This window comes from Dendrobium catenatum, unplaced genomic scaffold (assembly GCF_001605985.2).
Source record: "Dendrobium catenatum unplaced genomic scaffold, ASM160598v2 original_scaffold_117410, whole genome shotgun sequence".
Lineage (NCBI taxonomy): Eukaryota > Viridiplantae > Streptophyta > Magnoliopsida > Asparagales > Orchidaceae > Dendrobium > Dendrobium catenatum.
Window position 1 is genome coordinate 150,709 of NW_021435845.1, and position 20,931 is coordinate 171,639.

At 34.1% G+C, this 20,931-nt stretch overlaps 2 protein-coding genes across 2 annotated transcripts; one reads left to right on the top strand and one right to left on the bottom strand.

Annotated features, from left to right (window-relative positions):
* Window positions 1-583: 583 nt before the first annotated feature.
* On the top strand, window positions 584-4,799 carry LOC110109081 (probable serine/threonine-protein kinase PBL7). The gene is made up of 6 exons (XM_020839981.2): window positions 584-842; window positions 941-1,194; window positions 1,270-1,405; window positions 3,300-3,558; window positions 3,653-3,785; window positions 4,336-4,799. The coding sequence occupies exons 1-6, from the start codon at window positions 695-697 to the stop codon at window positions 4,600-4,602; spliced, it is 1,197 nt and encodes a 398-aa protein (XP_020695640.1). The 5' UTR covers window positions 584-694; the 3' UTR covers window positions 4,603-4,799.
* Window positions 4,800-6,306: 1,507 nt separating this feature from the next.
* Window positions 6,307-20,344, bottom strand: LOC110109088 (aspartate aminotransferase, cytoplasmic). The gene is made up of 12 exons (XM_020839999.2): window positions 20,090-20,344; window positions 19,922-19,993; window positions 19,786-19,847; window positions 19,160-19,243; window positions 16,863-16,962; window positions 16,646-16,766; window positions 13,332-13,495; window positions 12,774-12,911; window positions 12,296-12,417; window positions 11,209-11,303; window positions 7,934-8,054; window positions 6,307-6,683 (listed from the first exon to the last, which is right to left on the bottom strand). Exons 1-12 carry the CDS (start codon window positions 20,294-20,296, stop codon window positions 6,599-6,601), a joined length of 1,371 nt encoding a protein of 456 aa, XP_020695658.1. The 5' UTR covers window positions 20,297-20,344; the 3' UTR covers window positions 6,307-6,598.
* Between the last annotated feature and the right edge of the window lie 587 nt (window positions 20,345-20,931).

The following is a 20,931-nucleotide window of genomic DNA, read 5'->3' on the forward strand; positions in this document are numbered from 1 at the left end:
ATGTCGAGCTTGTTCACGAACTTCAAATGATGTTGTTTGAGAACATAAATGAATCGAACGCATTAGTGTTCAAGTTTGTTTATTTAAGAATCGAGTATTTAAAATATTATTCAAATTTATTTGTTTAGTTAATTAAACGATCATAAAAGAGCTTTAATCGAACCGAATAACGAGTAGCTCATTGAACATTTGGTTCGCTTGCAGCCCTAATTGAGGTTAACGGTTTTTTATAACTTATTAATTTATAATTGATGATGCTAATGTCAAATAATTTATATAATATTATTTAAAAAATGTATTTAGCACTCAAATTAATTAGTTTATGGGTTATTTGTCAAATTTATAAAAAAATATTGAAATTATATAAAGTTCTTTTAATTTTCACTTTGGCTAAATTATAAATAATCTGATTTGCTGTATGTAAATCCTGATTTTGAAAATTTATTAATTATTTATTTATAACAAATATTAAAAATAAAAATATAAATGAAACGCTTTTAATTATTTTGATAAAAAAGTATTTTCAGACAGTAAATACGGAGGATTTTGTTGATTTATATATTTATTTGTTTCCCCACGCTCTTCTGCTTTCGTTCAGTCAAATCAAGCAGCTCGTAGTACCCGCCACTTCCACCGCCGAAGTTCGAGCTCCGATTACCGTCAGTGCCATAGAGTTAGGGTTCCGGCGAGGAAAATGGACAGCGAGGACTGGAGGAAGGAGAAACTTGCGCTAGTGCTCATCGTCGTCCTCGCTGTCCTCGCAACTTCCTCGCTGCTGATCGCGTTTAGTTACTACTGCTATATTCGCTACAAAGTCTCCATCCACCGGAAGGCATTGAGAAGTGAGTTCGCTTCCCCTTTCTCGATTAATCGTTCTTGTTTTTTTGAGTTCGTCTATTTATTTACTTTGAGATGCTCTGTTTATGCGTTTCTGGGGAAGGTGAGGTTGAAGAGGAGGGTAATGCCGTGGGTGGTGACAGCGGCGAGGTTAGAGCTGTGGTAAGCGAGAGGGGTGTTCAGGTGTTCACGTACAAGCAGCTCCATATGGCGACGGCCGGGTTCGGTAAGGCCAATATCGTTGGTCATGGAAGCTTTGGTTCGGTGTATAGGGGAGTTCTTCCTGACGGGAGGAAGATCGCCGTTAAGCTTATGGATCGCCCCGGGAAGCAGGGGGAAGAGGAGTTCAAGATGGAGGTCGCTCCTCTCTTCTCGTTCTCTGTAACTATTGTTCTTTTTATGGAGTGGTTTGAAGTTTGTGTTCTATGACAGGTAGAGCTACTCACTCGTCTCCGGTCTCAATATTTACTGGGACTGATTGGCTACTGCTCCGATAGTCATCACAGATTACTTGTGTACGAGTTCATGGCTAATGGTGGACTCCAGGAGCACTTATACCCAACTGCAGGTGAGCAAAAATTGTTCTTTTTTGGATCATTTCACCGCAGTTTCTTCCAAATGTGGTTTTTTTTTTTTTTTTGAATTCATTGATTAGCCGAATCGGAAGCTTTGAGGTATTTGATGGATCACGTTAACTTTTAGGGCTGGGTCTCAACTCTCAAGCATTTATATTTTTTATACAGTTGAGCCTGTTTTGTTTCTGTTCGGGCAGTAGATGTGCTGTTATTGGATCCTTTTCAAGCAGACAATTGGTGCTGTTTTGAGCTTTTACTTTTTCTACTTTGTTGACCTTAGTGACTGGGGGGTTTTTGAGAAAAAAAGTGTTTACTTTCTCATTGAGCTGCATCTTCACTGAAAGTTATTGGGTGTTTTAAAAGGTTATTTAATAAGTGTTGCTTATGTGTCCATATCTATGTTGAAATTCTGCTAATGTTGCTAACATGCTAGTAAATGGAGACTATGCAAGACATTTGAAGCTAAATTTTTTTAATGTTTATAGTTTAAATTTCAGCCTTGATGGTTTGGTTCTGAATGAAAATTTTAATTTCTACATATAGATATTTTCATTAAACTATCATTACCACCATCAATTACAGTTTCACAACCTTTTTGGGTCTGTTTTGATTTTATTTTGTCATGAACTCTTAGTAATAATTTATTACTATTCTGTAAGATTCCTAGCAAATAATTTTGCAAATATCTCATTCTTCCTAGCCTTTATTCATATGTAAAAGTTATTTTTTGATTATAGTAATTGCTTAATATTTACTTTGTTTAGAGGCGACGCCACTAAACTTGAAATGCTATGTTTTGTGGACATCTCTAGATGGTTGGTGAACCTTAACTTTTTTTGTCCATGTTCTATGGAAATCTGGCTTAAAGATAAAATATTTGGGTTATGTTACTACTTTTTTGTTTTATCTTTTCTCAATTATTGAAAGATATTTTGAGATGGAGGTTTAGCTTTAATGATGATGTAGTTTTTTTAGTAATGGTTGTTTTGGCTTTTTTTGTTACCCTCTTCTACATGTTCGTCGTATATTTATCTTCCTTTGTTATAAGTCACCAAAAAGGCATCTTCCAAAAAGGCATTAAATTGGGCTAGATACGGTAGGTTAAACCCATGTTTGATTAAAAACTTAAGACTATGAGCGACTACCTATAACATGTTTTGAGTACTCCAACATATTTTTAATCAACTCGATGTACTAAACTCAGTACTCTATTATGCCTCAACTATATCACTCTTCAAATGAGAACCTTTTGCATCAACTATTACTCCCCGGTCCCATGCGAAGGGAAGGTTTTTTCAATAAAGTATCTTGCATTAACAGACTACTTAATTTTGTAGTCCTCCTCAAAGGCGTGACCGCACTTGAACCTTGCTCAATCATAGAAGAAAGGGCCAAAACCAGTGAGAGCCATAAATCTCATAAACCACTTGACCCAGTTGAACTATTGTCTTTTATACAATTTGTTAGGGAATGTGTTCTAAAGAGTTGGGGGGGAGGGGGGGTCAATTACTTGTTATTCATACATTAATATATTTTTTATCTTTTTGATGTGGACTAATTATAATATTCTGTCATGTCTTGGCAGTATATATATTTTTGCTTATATGGAGATGGATGGCACTCATGATTATTTTTTGCAAGGTTTCTACTTTTCTATTATTTTTTGAAAAGTATGGGCACATCATCTTCATTGTTGGATCATCTAATATTCAGATTCATAAAGCTTTGTTTTCATGAACTTTTAGTGAAACATCAGTACTTTTATTCTATTTACTTATCAATATATTAAAAGGAACTTAAGTTGAGTGGCTTGAAAGGTTCAAATGTTACTTTAATCTCCTATTTGACTCTCCTAATTTTGATGCCCCACCCCAACACCCACTCCAGGTTCCTGTGGTGGTGTTTCAAAGTTGGACTGGGAAACACGGATGATAATGGCTCTTGAAGCTGCAAGAGGGCTGGAATACCTTCATGAGCGTGTTAGCCCGCCTGTAATTCATCGAGATTTCAAGAGCAGCAACATCCTCTTAGATAAGAATTTCCATGCCAAAGTTTCTGACTTTGGCTTAGCCAAGCTTGGACCTGAAAAAGCTGGAGGCCATGTTTCCACACGAGTTTTAGGAACACAAGGATACGTTGCGCCAGAGTAAATTACAATTCTTCTTTTCTGATTATCGAAAGTCTAAAATTTTCTTGTAAGTTTCGTATATCAAATGTGTCTCGACTAATTGTTGTTGCAGATATGCTTTAACTGGACATTTGACAACAAAATCAGATGTGTACAGCTATGGAGTTGTGCTCTTGGAACTTCTTACAGGCAGGGTTCCTGTTGATATGAAGAGGCCTCCTGGAGAAGGTGTCCTGGTATCCTGGGTGTGTATCCCTTTTGCCTCGCCATGCCATAACGTTTAAAAGAAGGAATTTTTACATACATACCACCTAAAACTATTGAAAATACATATTTAACACATAAACTTCTATATTTATTAATATACCACCTAAAATCCCCCATTCCTTCTATTCTGCCACTCCATTGAAGTGATGAGATACTTTTATTCACTATGAAAGGATGACATTGACGAAGAGGCAGTCATTGGTAGTGATTTTTTACGGAAGATTTAAACGGATTGTTAGAATTGATTAAAAGAGGGGTTTTAAGTGGTATATTAGCAAATATAGAAGTTTAGGTGTTAAATATGTATTTTCAATAGTTTTAGGTGTTATGTATGGAAAGTTTTGATTTGAGTGCAAACTATTTAGTAGTATTTTTTGGCTTGTAGACCATTATTTCTCATAACAGGATCACATAAGAAGTAGACGGCTGAACTAAATGATTTCAATTGTTGAATTTTCTGGAATGCCAATCACATTTATAATCTAAGCTAACTTTTGCTTTATCATTTATTTGGCTAATTTTTGTCAGGCTCTCCCTAAACTTACAGACAGGGAGAAAGTCGTTCAAATCATGGATCCTGCATTGGAAGGCCAATATTCTATGAAAGATGCCATACAAGTTGCAGCCATTGCAGCTATGTGCGTACAACCTGAAGCTGATTACAGGCCTCTAATGGCGGATGTTGTGCAGTCATTAGTCCCACTTGTGAAGCAGAAGAAGACAGCCAGTAATATTGGAAATTCTTCTGCTGGCCAAACACCCAAGCCTCCTGGAACTCCTGAGGCTGGTAAATGATATTACTACTTATCGATTAGTTATATATATACATATACTGCTTCTGTTACTTGGGAATGGAGTCTTCTTTCTGTTCTAATTTACTGTTATGGGCTTCAGACTTCAGAGGCTGTTGAGCTGAGTAATTTGATAAGCTGAATGGTCTCTCCTACTAATTATTAGAATTTTATGGAACAATTTTTGTCTGGATTATTCGAATACACTATATTCTGCAATCTAACCTTATTTTAGCCTATATTTTTTTATGATTTCTGGGGGAAAGTTTTGTTCCTCAAATCCTGATATGTCATGAAAATGTATTCAAAATCTTTTATTTTTTCAAATATTTTAATCAAAATTTGATGAGAGAACTATGAGGCCACTAATCTTCTTGCAAATGTGCATTCTCAATAATTCTTGTAAAAGAATTATCAAAAAAGTTTTATTATCATTGAATTAAATACTGATATACATAAGTGCTCATTTAATTATGACAAATATTAATAAGAATGGAATAAAATATAGCATTCTACTAATAATCTTTTAGTATATGCATAAATACAAATAATTTTAAGGTAAAAAAAATTCCTACTTATTAAAATTTTAAGATACAATATATATATATAATATCATAATCATAGTGATATATATTAAAATAGAAACTCCTGTTTAAACATAATAAAGAGCATCATGAATTTCATCCAAAGTAATAACTAATGATTTATTTCTCTTAATTTAATCATTCTATTGAAATTTATGGATATAATGAAAAGAACAAATAAAATTGACATGCAATTAAAATTAATTTCCTAATGACTAATTTTGGGACATTTTAAAAGTAATTAAATGCAATTTTTTTAAAGAAAAATATTTGCATAAAATTATATTAAATTTTTTTTTTCTGAATTTTCAATTTGCAATTTTTTTATACATAGAAGTTAAAATCATCATTGCTCATGGGGGTACATAAATAATTATTTGTGTGAGAAGATTATAAAATATTGTCATCAAATTCATGTAAAAATAATATCAAGATGACTAAATTGATTAAATTAAGGCTAAAGAAACTTGTAAGAGTTTAAATACTAATCTAAGTTCACTCATGTGAATTTAACAATTAAGGGCTTCTCCAATGGAACGGTAAATAATTCTTCTGTCGTTCCAACCAAGAAGCAATTTTGCCCCTATGTCATCACGGTGAACAGTGCGACGTCAATATTGGCGTCACACTGTTCACCCCCTAAATTTATATATGTCAACGGGATTTGCCCGCGAAATGGAGAAAGACGATTACGAGACGATGAAGCACGCGAAATGGAGTATGATTGGAGCATAATTACCGCATTTTGAAGTTTTGCAGTATTTTGCAGTGGAAAATGGGGTTTTCGGTTGGAGATGCGCTTAAAACATGTAAGAAATGATGAATTGGCAGGTCAAATCATTAATTTACATCTCAATGGTTAAAATAACAAAGTAATACTGCATTCCACAGTTATTTTAGAAATAGAAAGATTTTTTTTTTTTTTTGGAACATGTATTTGATGCCACTCCCATAGAGGAGGCGTTTGACGGAATAACTAATTCCTTGACGGGCCTACTTAAGGAGTCGCGCCGCTTAATGAGTTGTCACTCTTGAGAGAGGAATCAAATGTGAGTTGAAAGGTTCCCAATCACGTTCGCCCACCAACCCAGCTAAGCCCGATGATGTCAGAAATACAAAGTTAAGACCACAAAAATATTCTTTTAAAACGGTCCAATAAAAATATGCTTACAATCATCAGAAAAACTTGAAACTTATAAGCTCGGAGCAAAAACACTCAACACCTGCTGCTTTTCAAGATTTATTGAAATTAACAGAACTCTTGTTTGAAGTATTCACGAAACAGAACACAGAAGTGTTCATCAAAAGCAGTGTTACAACCTCCCAATAAAACAGTATTCGCAAACTTATTTTGTTACTATATTGTTACCGTTGCTATCTGCCGAGAAGGGCATAGGGGAAAAATAATTCTGCCAGTTAGTTAATGCGAGTAACAGCAGCATGTATGGCATCTGAGAGATGAGGAACTGTTTTTGAGCTCAAACCGGCCATACTGATTCGCCTGCAAGCCAAACATGAGAAACTTCTTCGTTATTGTAAGTACTACAACAACATCAAGTTTTTATCCTACTATATGTGGTCAGCTACATGAATCATTTTTCTCTATTGTGTCATATTAAGAGTCAAATTCTCATTTAAGTCTTAATAAATAAAGATCATTTCTAATATTTTATAATCAAGTATTTTTAGGTCTATCTCTACCTTTCTTAACGTAAGTTAAATCTAATACATCTACTTTCCTAACTGGGTCATTAGAAGGCCGCTATTTTATGTGACCAAACCAGCTAAGGCGACTCTCTCTAATCTTATTTTCCACTGGAACTACTCCAACATTTTCATGTATAAGCTCATTTCGTATCCTATCTCTAAGAATAAAGCCACTCATCCACCTGAGCATTCTAATCTCTGCAACATTAACTTAATATTATGTTTCTCTTTACTAGCCAACAATCTACACCATAAAGCATTTGCAGGTTTAACCACCATCTTATAGAATTTTCCCTTAAATTTGAGGGGGACTTTTCTATCACAAAACAATCCCGATGCATTCCTCCACTTCAACCATCCAACTTAAATTCTACTAATAATATCCCCATCCATTTCACCATCATTTTGAACAATAGACTCAGCAAATCTAAAACGTGTACTCTCAGTAATAACTTGATCGCCCAAAGTCACAGTCCCCTCACTAGATCTATTACTACTAAAATTACACTCCATATATTCGGTTTTAGATCTACTCAAATAAAAACTCAATTCGGATGATAGTTCTCCAATTATTTGTATGTGATCAATTTAGTCTTAGAATATTACATTTCTCCAATCTAATCAATTGATTATATAAAATTGATCCTAAATAGTCCCTTAGTAGTATTCAAAGAAAATTGGGATAAAATTGATTCCAAATTAGCCCCTCAACAATATAAAATTGATCTCAATTTAGTCTTTGAGGGATCATTTGGGATCAATTTTTTATAGCAGAGGGAAATAAATTGAAGAAATATGATACTTGGAGACTAATAAATTGGCTGCATAAAAATAGTCTCCCTTTTAACTTTTCAGTTTAAATAAAAAAGAAATATGACAATAAAAGATAATTATTTGAAATATTGAATAGCATAGACGTGAACCATAGCTCTAGACAATAGAAATTACTAATGATGTTTTTGATAAGTATAAACCGGAGAGAGAGAGAGAGAGAGAGAGAGAGAGAGAGAGAGAGAGAGAGAGAGAGAGAGAGAGGATCATCACCCATCAGAAGTCATATAAATGTGAAATTCCTTGGTCATGAAAGCGACTTGCTCCCTGTTAAGGCCGGTGAAGGTAAACATCCCAATCTGCTTGATAATGTGACTCCAATCACCTGGTGTACCTGTAAGCATAGAGAGGTCGTTTGAGAATTAATGCAGGGTAGAAGATTCATAGCTATCGTCTTGAGAATGCATGTCCGTAAGTATTGCTGCGTCATCTTTGTACCAAACATATCTCATATCTCAAACGGTATCCGAACCAAATAAGGCTTCGTTTGGTTATTTTGTACTTCTGTAATAGATAGTTTTAAGAAATATCGGTTCAAAGAAATGAGTTTTCTAATGAAGAATCACATATAAAAAGCTCTCTCAAAACAGTAGAAAAATGAAAAAAATGATATTACTGAGAACGTTGTTTGAGGAACCAAACATTAAATTTATCGTTTTAAAAAGAATAAGCACAAAAAAAGTCCAATCAAACTAGGCCTAAATTGCAACAATTTCACAGGCAGAGGACACACCTTCTCTTTGTTCAGTTTGTTCATTACATGGATTACGTAAGACTAATAACAGAGCATGTTTCTTACAAGGTGCTTATATCGTGCTTCGTTTGAGCAGCTTTAGCTTAGTTTTTAGAGCCCCATGATATTCGTCCTGCATGTGATGCAATATCGTCCGTATGGCTAACCAATGAGTCAAACTAGTCAACATATAGTATTTTCATAATTTTCTTTTTTCATTGATTTCATCAATTTCCTACAACTCTACACTCACATCATATACATGTTTTCTTACCCATGTGTATGCTTCTCTCTCCTCCCAAACAGTTTGCCCTGACCAACAGACAAAAACAACAACATCAAGCCTTTGTCCCACTATATGGGGTTGGCTACATGAATCCTTTTTTGTCAGTACGGGTTTAAATCTAATAAAGAAAGATCATTTCTAATATTTTCTAACCAAGTCTTTTTAAGTCTACCTATCTTTCTTAGCATAAGTCAAATCTAATACCTCAACTTTCCTAACCCGGTCATCGGAAGGCCTCCGTTTAATGTGAACTTCTATGATTGCTGATATGATAGAATGCTTTTTTTTAATTGGATATATAAAATTAAAAATCTCTTTCATTACAACATAATGAGTAATCAAGAGTATATTAAATATGTGAAGATTAAATTGGTCAGTATTGCTAAAGATATTTTGACTGACAGTTTGGCATAGCATAAATACATCTTTTAAAATTCTGTTAGTACTTGGGTTGGTACGAAAACCTTCATGAAGAGTTCATAAAGTTTGATTCTAAAGTTTACTAATTCACCTACTCTTCATGATTTAATTATTAGAAATTTCTCATGAATGCATTCTTTGAATTTGTTGCAGTGCATGTTTCAGCATTTACATGAATTATATATTGGTTTTTAAATAAATTTGTTATTTGTGATGTAAAGTATATGATTGTCATTCATGCTCAGTATATATAAATTTTCATTATTGATTTAATTATAGAAATTATGGTAAATTCACTGAGTATCGCTGTAAAATCATGATCTGACTTCCTAATTTTGCCACAATATTCAATAATCCGAGGTCTTAATGTTTCAATATCAACAACTTGGACTCATATTTATTTGATTGCTATTGTTTTCCACCTATTTCCTATTAATTGTCACCAATTTGGATACCCCCATGTTAAGGTGTCTAAATAGGGTGCCATAGTTGTGCCTTAACAGCGCTCAACACAGTACGGACCTTTACTTGTTGTGTTACATATAGTATAGGGTGAACCATGAACTAAAGAACAAAAAAAAAAAAAAAAAAAAAAAAAAAAAAAAAAAATCATCAATTCTTCTGACTTTATCATCTGTTGGTCTTCTCGTTCTAAAAAGAAAAAAATAATCCAACCTTTTTGCTCCCTCCTTTTGACCTTCTCTCATTCAAATTTTAGAACCAAAACTTAACCTCCGGTTTGCAAAGGGCAGTAAATTCATCATTCTTCTTTTACCCCTTTTTTTTCTAGTTGTCTTGTACATTTTATAAATTATGTGATGAAAAACTTTCTTCGTGATGTTAGGCTATTTGTTTGTATTTCTGTCAAAATTTTATTCACATAATTTGTTATGGATTGTGCATATAAGCAATCATCTAACTCTCATACGACTAAAAATATGAAAATCTACATACTAACAAACTCTACTTAATAAATTATCATCTTTTCAGTGTCAGATTTTTTAATTATTAAACCAGGATGGTTCTATTTGCATAGTTCTATCTTTATTATGCAACGATTAATGTGTTTAAGATCTTTGATAAATTCAGTTAGGATAGTATTTAATAGTTTTTAATAAATTAGTGCTTTATGTGACAAGGTGTGGGCTCCGAAAATTCGGCCTCGGCCTCCGCTCGCTTTTCTTATTCGGCGAGGGAGTTTTAACGAACTAAGTTCCGAGGTAAATTTTGGAAGGCAGATGGGTTTGTAGATAAGACACTACCCAGAGATTTCGCCCTCATTTTGCGAGGACTTTATGATCTGAGTTCTGGTTTCCTATAGGCGCAAGCCCCTATAGTTAATTACCCCTCCCAATGGGATTTCGGGAGATTTGGGTGATTTCTCGACATATACGAGGTATGTGATGAATGTATGCTGGATTTCTGCTTTGATTTCATCTCCCTTTGTTTCCTTTGGGTATAACATAAGGGTCAACACAAGGATGAGCACCTTGCTGCTGGCTTCTTGAATTAGGTAATTTTAGGATCATCTCCTTGATTTCCACCTTAATCTCTCCTTTTTTGCCAAATAAAAGAACACGGCTTGCAACAAGTTGTGAACATCACGGGCTGCTTGTCTAATCAAAATAAGTACGCTAGGTGGTCCACCCACTTCCATTGCTTCCAAATTTGAATCTCAAAGTGAGCCTTAATTAGATGATTTTTCATCACTTTTAGGTCCCAGCCACATTAAAAAAAAAAAGGAAATTTACATACATATCATTTTATACCATCCTATTTACATATCTAACATCCAAAATTTTAATATTACATACATATCACCCTATATTATTTTAATATCAAATATACCACTCATATTTACTTCCTATCACTTTCATATATTTCATTTCTACTGCTTATATTTGATATGAAAATAAACTATGGGTGGTATGTATGTAATATTAAAATTTTAAGTGTTATAAAGTGATATGTATGTAAATCTCCCCCCCAAAAAAAAAGGCTTCAAACACGATTTCAATATACAAAAAACAATGAAAGAATTTTATTTACCTCTTTCATGCAGAGCGCCAAACAGCTGTTTACGCATGCTGATTATACGATCAGCCATCATTTTCAGCTCAGCCGTCCATTCATTGTACATCTCACTGCAAAAGTTCATAGTCAAGATTTTGTATTTGCTAAAACTAAAGTAAGATATTTGTGGGGAAAGCAAGAAGGAGAAAGTAACAAAAGCTACTTAAGATATCAAACAAACATTTTAAAATAAAAAGAATCAGCATTGGGAAAGGACTTGTTCAATGACATCTTTAAAACAATAAGAATGGTCAAAATGAATGCCAAACTAGTTCGTTTGACTTCTCCATTTAAGTCAAACTACAAGCATTTTCCCCGATGAAACTGGGTTCTGGAATACTATATCTTGTTTGGAAACATAACCTATCTTTATACTGCATAAGAGCAAGAGAGTACTAATTGTTAAGGTTGAATTAGTTCAAATCTTTCACATATTGTCATTAAAAACAAGGCAAAGTTCAGCAATTGTTACAAATTTGTTTGAATGCCAAGGTTTAACCTCATTCATACTACTAACGAAGGCTTCGTTTGGGACAACTTTCTTACTGTTTCTTACAACAACTTTCTATTACAAAAGTTAAAATTTTTGTACTAAAAAGCTGCTTTAAGAAGCAGTAAAAAAACCGTCCCAAACGAAGCCGAAGTGTCATTATCTGCTTCTTCGTAAGGACACTTATGCAAACCCAATTATGAGAAAGTAAAAATTAAAGAAAATGAGTTCACTTCCCAAATAAAGTGGTATGTATGTAAATCTTCCGAGTGTTATTAATTGTTAAGGTTGAATTAGTTCAAATCTTTAGCATATTGTCAATAAAAACAAGGCACAGTTCAGCAATTGTTACAAATTTGTTTGAATGCCAAGGTTCAACCTCATTCATACTACTAATGAAGTGTCATTATTTGCTTTTTTGTAAGGACACTTATGCAAACCCAATTATGAGAAAGTAAAAATTAAATAAATTGGTTCCATTTTCCACAATTTAAAAAAACCAACAGGTGTGCACTAGATGTAAGACTTTCAAACCCTTAGCAAACCAGCGTGATGATTAAAGAAGATCCATACCTGTTTTTCAGAATTGTGGCCACAATGGATGCACCATGAATAGGAGGGTTTGAATACATAGGCCTGATCACAAGCTTCAGCTGACTCTCAACTCTGGCTGCCACATCAGAAGATTTGCACACCTGCAAGAAATAGAAAGCATCTTGACGTAAGAAATACAAACGTAATGTCTGTTAAGGAGTAAGGGTAGATTTGATGCTTCCTGACTCCTGTTATACAATTTGGAAGCACATGAAACTTTGCAAATTCACGAAGTTGTCAAATTACTAGATAAAAATTAAGGCTTCATTTGGGACAGCTTTTTTACTGCTTCTAAAAATAGCTTTTTCGTTAAAAAATTAAAAATTTTATAATAGAAAGTTATTTTAAGAAGCAGCAAGAAAGCCGCCCCAAACGAAACCTAAGAATAGCAAAATCACACTTTCTTAGGGCAATAATCAGCAATACAATGGATTTCTCTGCGAGAGAAGATTCTTACAATGCTCAGTGCACCAACACGTTCTCCATAAAGGCCCATGTTCTTGGCATAGCTTTGAGCAGCAAGGCATTCACCACCATCGGCAACAAAAATGCGAACAGATTGTGCATCTGCATCAAGACTTCCACTTGCAAAACCCTTGAAGAAAATATCTTCCATAAGATAATAGATGAAGAAAGATGCAAACCAAGCAAAACATATATAAAGACCATGTGAGCTCATGGGAATCAAAATAGTTTCACCAGACGAGTTCGCAACCACCTTACAATGATTGATAATGTATAATTGCGTAAAAGAGAGTAGTCAAAATATACTTAAAACTAGATTTTTAAACGGAAGTTTGAAAAACCATAAGAAACTTTAAATACATGATCACATTAGAGTTACAAATTTTCAAAAGCAACTATGATCATCACATTCAGTAGTTAATCATGGTGACTGAGCAGTGTCATTCCGAAATATGAATAAATTATCAGCTTCTTGCTTGAGTTGCGACCCAAATTATTGAAGAAATAAAAAATCCAAACATATTTCTGTTGTGTACATACTCATAATTACCTGATAAGCACTGTCAAAGAAAGGTAGCAACTCCTTTGATCTCATCAGCAGCCTAATCTGCTCCCATTGTTCAAGGGTGGGATCAACTCCAGTAGGGTTATGAGCGCAAGCATGCAGGAGTACTATAGCTCCAGTTGGTGCAGAACTAAGATCTTCCAGGAGGCCTGCCCAAAAATTTTCAGAATAATGATAATTTAGTTGCAATGGTTCCACTCAATGGAGTAGATAAAAAATCAACAAATCCAAAGAAGTCAAATTACAACTTAGGCATGTGTAACAAGGTATTAAAAAAGAAACAATTTCCATATTTGCAGAGCTTTTCCAAGACTTCACCTTTCTTGTTATGAAACAGATTGTTCAGTGGCAAGTGAATAGCATAATAATAAAAGAAAAACCAAGAATAAAAGTATATGCAACAAGCAGAAGCTGAAGTTTAGGTAAAACTCAAAGAGATTTTTGATGATGAGCGAATCTTGACAGCAACAAGAAAAGATGGACATGAACTCCACCTGATTTAAACGGTCCTCTCATGGCGGAACTTTTCATTTGGATGGTGTTACAAAAAGCAAAACTCGCAAAGAATAATCTTCTAAATAACTTTGGAACGACACAAGCAAGTTGCACTTAGTTGTATAAATTCTAGTTAAACTTACAACCATTTTTTACCAAGATGCGTGCATTCTAAAGGGACTTGAATTGCTCTCCTATTTAAGCATTCAACCAAGATGCCCGCTACAACAAAGTCAAAGTTTGGGGAGTTTAAGAAGAAGAGACTATCACTACACAGTCGGCAAACGAAGATTGCGGCAGAGTTGTGGTCAAATTTTAAAATGAGAACAGTAATTACAATATATAGTCCAGCTTAATGCTTTCGAGACTTTCTGGGTTATTCTGAACGGTTCCGTTTCCACCTCTATAATCAGATGTACTAGCTCTTGTAGCTGTGAGCATGTGATTGCTAGCATATTAAAATTAATATGAACATTATTAAAGTGCAAAATTAATTTATAAAATTAAATAAAAAATATCTAAGTCTCACATGCATAAAAACATTAAATATAAAATTAAAAGCTACTGAATTTAATATTTTCAAGTTACATGCAACAGATAAATAATTTCATATAAATAAGGAAATACAATGTAAAATATCATACAGAAAAATTAAATAAAATAATGACATTAATTATATCCAAAAAGAAATTAATAATTACAGAGAGATATTGAAATTCTTTGATGAATTTTGAAAATTTATATTATGTTTCTTCCTTTTGACACATTTTAATCTATATGATTACATCAATGAAAATAAACAACATTTGTAAAAACCTGAAAGAAAAATTAAAAAAATATAAGAACAAAAAAAAAAAAAGGCGTATAATTAAAATTTAAATTTTTATTAAATAAAAACTTTAATTTGGTCTCGTGACTTTTTGTATATTTCAGAAATGGGAGATGCATTCATAAGATCAACTTTCCGCTGTGAATTCAAACCTTTCTAACTTTATGCAAACCTTTGAATTCATTTATCCTAAAATATATGAATGGCTCAGAATATTTTGGAAAACTGAATGGTAAGTATCATAAATTGGCACATATGTCACTTTGTAAAAAAGCAGCATAGATTAATATTTTAAATCATTTTGGTTAGATTGCATCTTTTGTAACTTCCTACTATCCATATATTTCTTCCATGGTAGTTGATCAATTGTTGTTAAAAAAAAAGGAATATTTACATACATAACAGCTAAAACTATTGAAAATACATATTCAACACCGAAAGTTCTATATTTACTGGTATACCACCTAAAATCTAACTTTTCATCTATTCTAACACCCCGTTAAAACCCCCGTCAAAAATCCCATTTTTCATCTGCAAGGTTTGTGAGCGGAGCCTTTGCTTCTGCTTCAGCTGTCTCGGCTGCAACAATTTCTCGGATGCAAGGTAAGATAACAAAAATCTTCATTGCCCCTTCTCTGATTCTTCCAAAATGTACGATTGTTGGAACGTCGAATGAAATCAGAGTCAGGAAACAGGGGAAAAAGAACCAAAGCTCCGATGCACGAAGCTTCCACCTCCGCGAACAAACTCATTTTCCCCTCCTCGCCGCCGTTCTTCCAAAATTCACCTTCAATTATGGGAGAAAGTGGGAATGGTGTGAACAATCTGCTTTCCCAGAACATTCTGCTTTCCCAGAACATTCAACTTCAAAAATCCCATAGGGCAGTGGCAAAATGCCCTACCCTGTTCTCTTTCTCTTTTATCTGGGAGGGACTCTGATACGCTCTAGGGTTCCCAAGTTTGGGTTTGCCCTAATGCTCCTTCAAAGAAATGATTTCTCCACCAAATCCAAGAAAATAAACACAAGAGGGATGAGAGGAAGAGCAAGAACCTTTGCATTCAAAATCCAAGGGAAAACAATATACAATTTGTCCACTTCGAGAAGGACAAGGTCTCCAACTACAAACCCTAGAAAAACAAGAGAAAGAAACTAAGGAGGCTAAGAGAAAACTCAAATCTTTCATAACCCTAGAAATCTGTTATGCCGGTCCAGCTTGGACTGGCTCTACCTGGACCGGCCCAACCGGTCCAGTTCTACAGACGCCCCCCGCCACTTCCGCTCGCCTGCGGGTCGCCGTCCCTCCCTCTGCTGACGGGAGGCGGATCGCATCAGACTCCTCCCCAATGGCTTCAACTATGGGATTTATCTCAAATTCGCTTACACCATATTCAAAATTTATTTCTCACATATGTGACCCTTCTTTTCAAGCTTCCTACGTCTCCCAAGCCTCACGACAATTGGACTTGCTATCTCTAGTTGAAGCAAAACATGCAGGTAAATCTTCTTCACTTAGTTCTGGGCCATCTGTCTGGTCTGATCTTCTTGATGCCCAAGCTCTAAACAACAATGGTCATGTTGCCGAGCAAGTTGATACATGTGGCCAGAAATGGAGAATGTCTGGGAGAGTGCTCACCACATGCAACATCTCACTGGAGGCCAGCTGTCTGCTCTCCCCTTTTCACCAGCAATGGGGTTCCTCATGCGAACGAATGGAAGATGACGGGTGGATAGGGATTTCTGATGGAGCTTAAAAGGAGTGGTAGAATATAAAGAAATAAAAAATTTAGGTGGTATATTAGTAAATACATAACTTTAGGTGTTGAATATGTATTTTTAATAGTTTAAAATGTTATTTATGTAAAAATCCCTAAAAAAAGGGGGAGGAAAACCAAAGACAAACTTCAAATAACAAATGGATGGTCTACAACAAATTCACATGCATACCCAAAAAAGAAAGAATATTGCCACCCCTACCATTAAAGTTCAGTCCTCGTGTTGCAGGATCATAGTAGCGATAGTACTTGACAGCCAATCCCGCTAATGTGAAAATTTTTGGATGGTTCCCCCATGTTGGTTGGGGAATGTAGATAGTTCTCTAAAATAGAAGAACGAAACTTTATAAGATTGCTAAATTACTACATGAAAGTTTCCATAACACAAAACAAAATTTGGCCTTCAAAGAAGAACTCACTTCATGGTAATGCCTTGCCAGAAACTCTCCTCCAACCCTCAATGATCCAGTGCCTGATAAGCATTGCACTGTCGCCACTCTATTTTCTCGAATGGCAGGGCTGTTTGCAGAACAAAATATAGTCTTAGCAAAATTATCAAGGAAGATGAACTTCACACAAGAATGAGAGCAGTACAAAAAAGTGATAATCAGAAGTGCTTAAGGAAAAAAAAAAGAACTCTACCTCCACAACAGTTAAAAATAGGAGTAAAATCTGCATGTTCAAAGAAATGCTAGAGTTCCAACAAGTATAAATGGTAAATGCTAAACCAGTTGGCACAGAATGATAGTACAAAGTTCACACAAAAAAGCTAGGAAAATTCTTTTGTGTGTTTGCTTTGGTTGTTTAAGAATTAATATTGAACTAAAATCTTGTAGAAGAATACCTGGTCGATGCATTGAAATATCATAGTGGTGCATCAAAAGCTGTGGATATTTAAATAAATTAAAAAAAAAAGCTGTGTATATTTAAATATTGGTTAATATATAAGTTTGTAGAGTGAGTGTTACGGAAGTAAGAGTGCCGAATAAGCAAACTTGATCAGAAGGAAAACAGAGGCAATCCAGTGGCAAGCTATTCCATCGTCATCCATGCAAGCAGTCAATAAATCTAAGTTGTACAGAACTTTTTGGGCTTGTTTGGATTCAAGTTGAATTTAGCTCAAGTAGGAATTCGTAAATCCTATAAACCTGGATTTATTAAATCCCGAGGTTGTTAAATCTTGGAACTGATTGGCAATAAAGATGTTAAATTTTGATCAATCCAATAAAATTGTTAAAGATTTAAGACGATTAATTCACTGAAAATGCAAATTTAATTTGCACTTTTTAATTATAACATGTTGAAGTGTTTATTTTTTGTGTTTTGTGAATTAATTAATTTTAAATATTAAGATTAATTATTTGTATCTCATTTATACAATTGAATATCAGTAATTTCAATTTAAAATTTTTTATCAATCCTAATTATAATAATTAAATCATACTCATTATTTTGAGACTGGAACTCACCCGGATGATATAACGTGATAGGAGAAGAGACATCCAAATTATTAACAAAAATTTAAATTTTAATAAATGTGAATAGATTTCCTTCATAGTTCATATTGATTTGGTATAAGTAGTCCATATCTATTAGAGTATTAATTTCATCCAAAATTAAGTTTAAGCTTATTTCTCGAAAAAAAAAGAAAAGAAAAAAAAAAGATTATATCTACATTTAGGCCTGGTAATACATAAGAAGTCAAAAATTGTGCTTATAAACTTTAGTTTGTCTAATGTTCAAAACCCTCATTTTTCTCCCACAAATTCCCGCCCCTCCATGACACAGAAGCTAACAGGTCTCAATGGGAGGTCGTTGGAGAAGGCAACAACAAAACCAGAGACTTGTGAAGATAAAGGCATCGACCAGAGCTGTTCATTGCCAAAAAAAGTTGTTAAATGAAACTTCTTCGCCCCACGTTCCTATCGGATCAGAAGTCGCAATAGGAGCTCATTGCCAAGGTAACAATCTTTCTCCCTTTTAGCACGCTTCTTCGGCCAAATCTCGTAAATCCACCAAACTATAGGATTTACTTAACTGGTATTTAAGTAAAAAAGGTGGAAAATAGTGATTTTACTTGTAGTGAGATTCGAGCCAGCATTTTTTTGCGTTGGCAAAATTTAACTCAAATCCTACTAAAATCTTACTTAAATTCTATATCCAAAATGCCCCTTAATATACTGTTATGATGGTCAAAGTAACAAAAATCAAATTAGTCATTTTCTTATATAGCAAGACACCAACAAATAACAATCTATTTCCCTAAGAAATTAATTATTTAGATACTTATAGAAATTTAAATTATAAAAGAAGAAACTTAAACAAGTTGTCTCTTCCTTCTTAATAAATTGTCCTTTCAAGGATGTGATTACCACCTGGGATTTCATATCTCTAAAGGCCAGCAATTGGAGAGATCCTAAATCCTAACTTCTAATTCACCTAACTCATCAAAAATGCAAGCAGCACCCAACCCCACTATTTTGTTTATTCGCCCCAACTTAAGCTCTGCAAATCAAAGGAAAGTAATAACTGATTAAGTTTTCAAAACATCTCTTTTATAATGATAATTCACTGATAACAATAGTCTCCCATTAAGTGAGCTTCATAGAATTCTTCATAATATTGAACAAGCTTGGCAAAGAACAGACGTATAATTTTAAACACAAATGGCACCTCCAATTATAGGTTAAATTTCCTTGAACATGGGAAAATTTACCTGTCAGCTCCAAATATAAGTTTAGCACTCAATTTATTGAAATCCGCCAATCCTGTGATGGGCAGATACTCCTTAACACGCACCCTGGAAAAAAGCAGTAGACCAGATTAAACATAGCGTGCCTCGATTAGTCACACGTAAATAGTTTATACTAGCAGATAAATATTTCGTTGTTTTAGAACAAAACTTGCAAATAAATGACAATATCTGCAGTAATTGAAGGTGTTACCGCAATCTTTCCCCCATACTCGCATTTCATAAATTTGAAAATAATAGAGATGAAGCCTGAGAAGATTTCATTAAAGAAAAAAAAAAAAAAACTTCTGCACGGGCATCATTCTACAAATGTGAAAATTCATGGAGGTAGAGTACATAGAAAGCCAGATATTACAGTTAACATGTTAGTGATACGCCTGATGACCAGTTACTAAAACGTAAATTAGAAAAGAACAACGAAACAAATGATGTTAATCAAATTGAAATAAAGAAGAAATGAAGAAGAAGACGTTTTCTACACGAAACTCAATTGCAACAAGCAATTTACCCCAACCATTTGATCCTTGCCAAATTCACTTAAAAAACATAGATAACATACAAACCGCAGAGAGTATAAAAGAGATACATACGGATCGTTGACCAGCAGCTGCTCGGCTTTCCTCACTACGTTCAGAACTAGCGGTTTTCCTTCCTATTTCAATCAAATAAAATATATCAACACATCGATTTGCGACCCCCTCATTCATAGATACCATTGATTCTTACCTCAGTCCGATAGGCGCCAACGCCCAAATTAACCTTTACGGGGCTCGGATCCTTGTTGTACGCAACCGTCACCTAAGCGTTCCCCCACACAAAGAACCCAAATTAAAAGGAGAGATTAAGAGAAGCAGAAGAGAATCGAAGAGAAAGAGAAAGATAAACGGTTATTACTCCAAGAATCGGATCCTCTGGTGCCTGTAAGATGCCGGCGAAGACGGAAGCAGCGGCGCCGTATGATCCAGCAGTCGGCGACGGCGAGAGAGCGGAGCTATGACTTTCTGAAGCCATGGCCGGAGAATGGCCGGTTAAGTGATGTGCGAGGTTACTTAACCTTCGGTTTGCGGAAGGCAACGGATGGCTCACGTTAGCGTCCTCCATAACTTATCTAGCTATCTTACGCCGCCAGCGCACCGTGACGAAGTGGGAAGTTTCTTTGCGCCTGCGGTTTTATAAAGCGCGGGATTGACAAAATGACTGTCAACCGTATTTTGTTTGTAGTTTTTTTAAGGATATATTATAGTTCACTTAATTAAATTTGCCCAAAAGTTAAAATAGCAGCTGTTTTATTTTAATTATAAATATACTTTTCAATTTTCATAACATTTTTTATTATTATAAATTTTTAAGTTATTAAATTTATTTTAAAATAAATATAGTAGAAATTTAAATTTAATAATATTATATATTATATAAATATTAAAATAAATTCAAAATAAATTCAACTTCTAATTAAAATTTAATAGAATGTTATAATTTATTTGACTATAGTTATATTTATTTTAGTAATGAAAAATGCTTAGAGTTAGAGTTATAATAGTGTGAGACATATAAGATAAATATTTTTAAATTAAAAAAAACGAAAATATCTTAAAATCAAAATAAAATTAAAAAATTGTATTTATTTTTGCATCCCTAGATGAATAGCCGGGCCATTTTGAAACGGATATTCATTTCTCTTTAAATAAATCTAAATATTTTTTGAAATAAAAATTTAAGAAGAATAATATTTTTGG

Coding starts and splice junctions, on each gene's coding strand:
- LOC110109081 (XM_020839981.2), top strand. CDS start 695: ATGGACAGCGAGGACTGGAGGAAGGAGAAACTTGCGCTAGTGCTCATC. Junction 1,195..1,269: donor AAGAGGAGTTCAAGATGGAG/GTCGCTCCTCTC, acceptor GTTCTATGACAG/GTAGAGCTACTCACTCGTCT. Junction 3,786..4,335: donor AAGGTGTCCTGGTATCCTGG/GTGTGTATCCCT, acceptor AATTTTTGTCAG/GCTCTCCCTAAACTTACAGA.
- LOC110109088 (XM_020839999.2), bottom strand. CDS start 20,296: ATGGAGGACGCTAACGTGAGCCATCCGTTGCCTTCCGCAAACCGAAGG. Junction 12,912..13,331: donor TCTTTGACAGTGCTTATCAG/GTAATTATGAGT, acceptor ATTTTCTTCAAG/GGTTTTGCAAGTGGAAGTCT. Junction 8,055..11,208: donor TGGCGCTCTGCATGAAAGAG/GTAAATAAAATT, acceptor CTATGCTTACAG/GTACACCAGGTGATTGGAGT.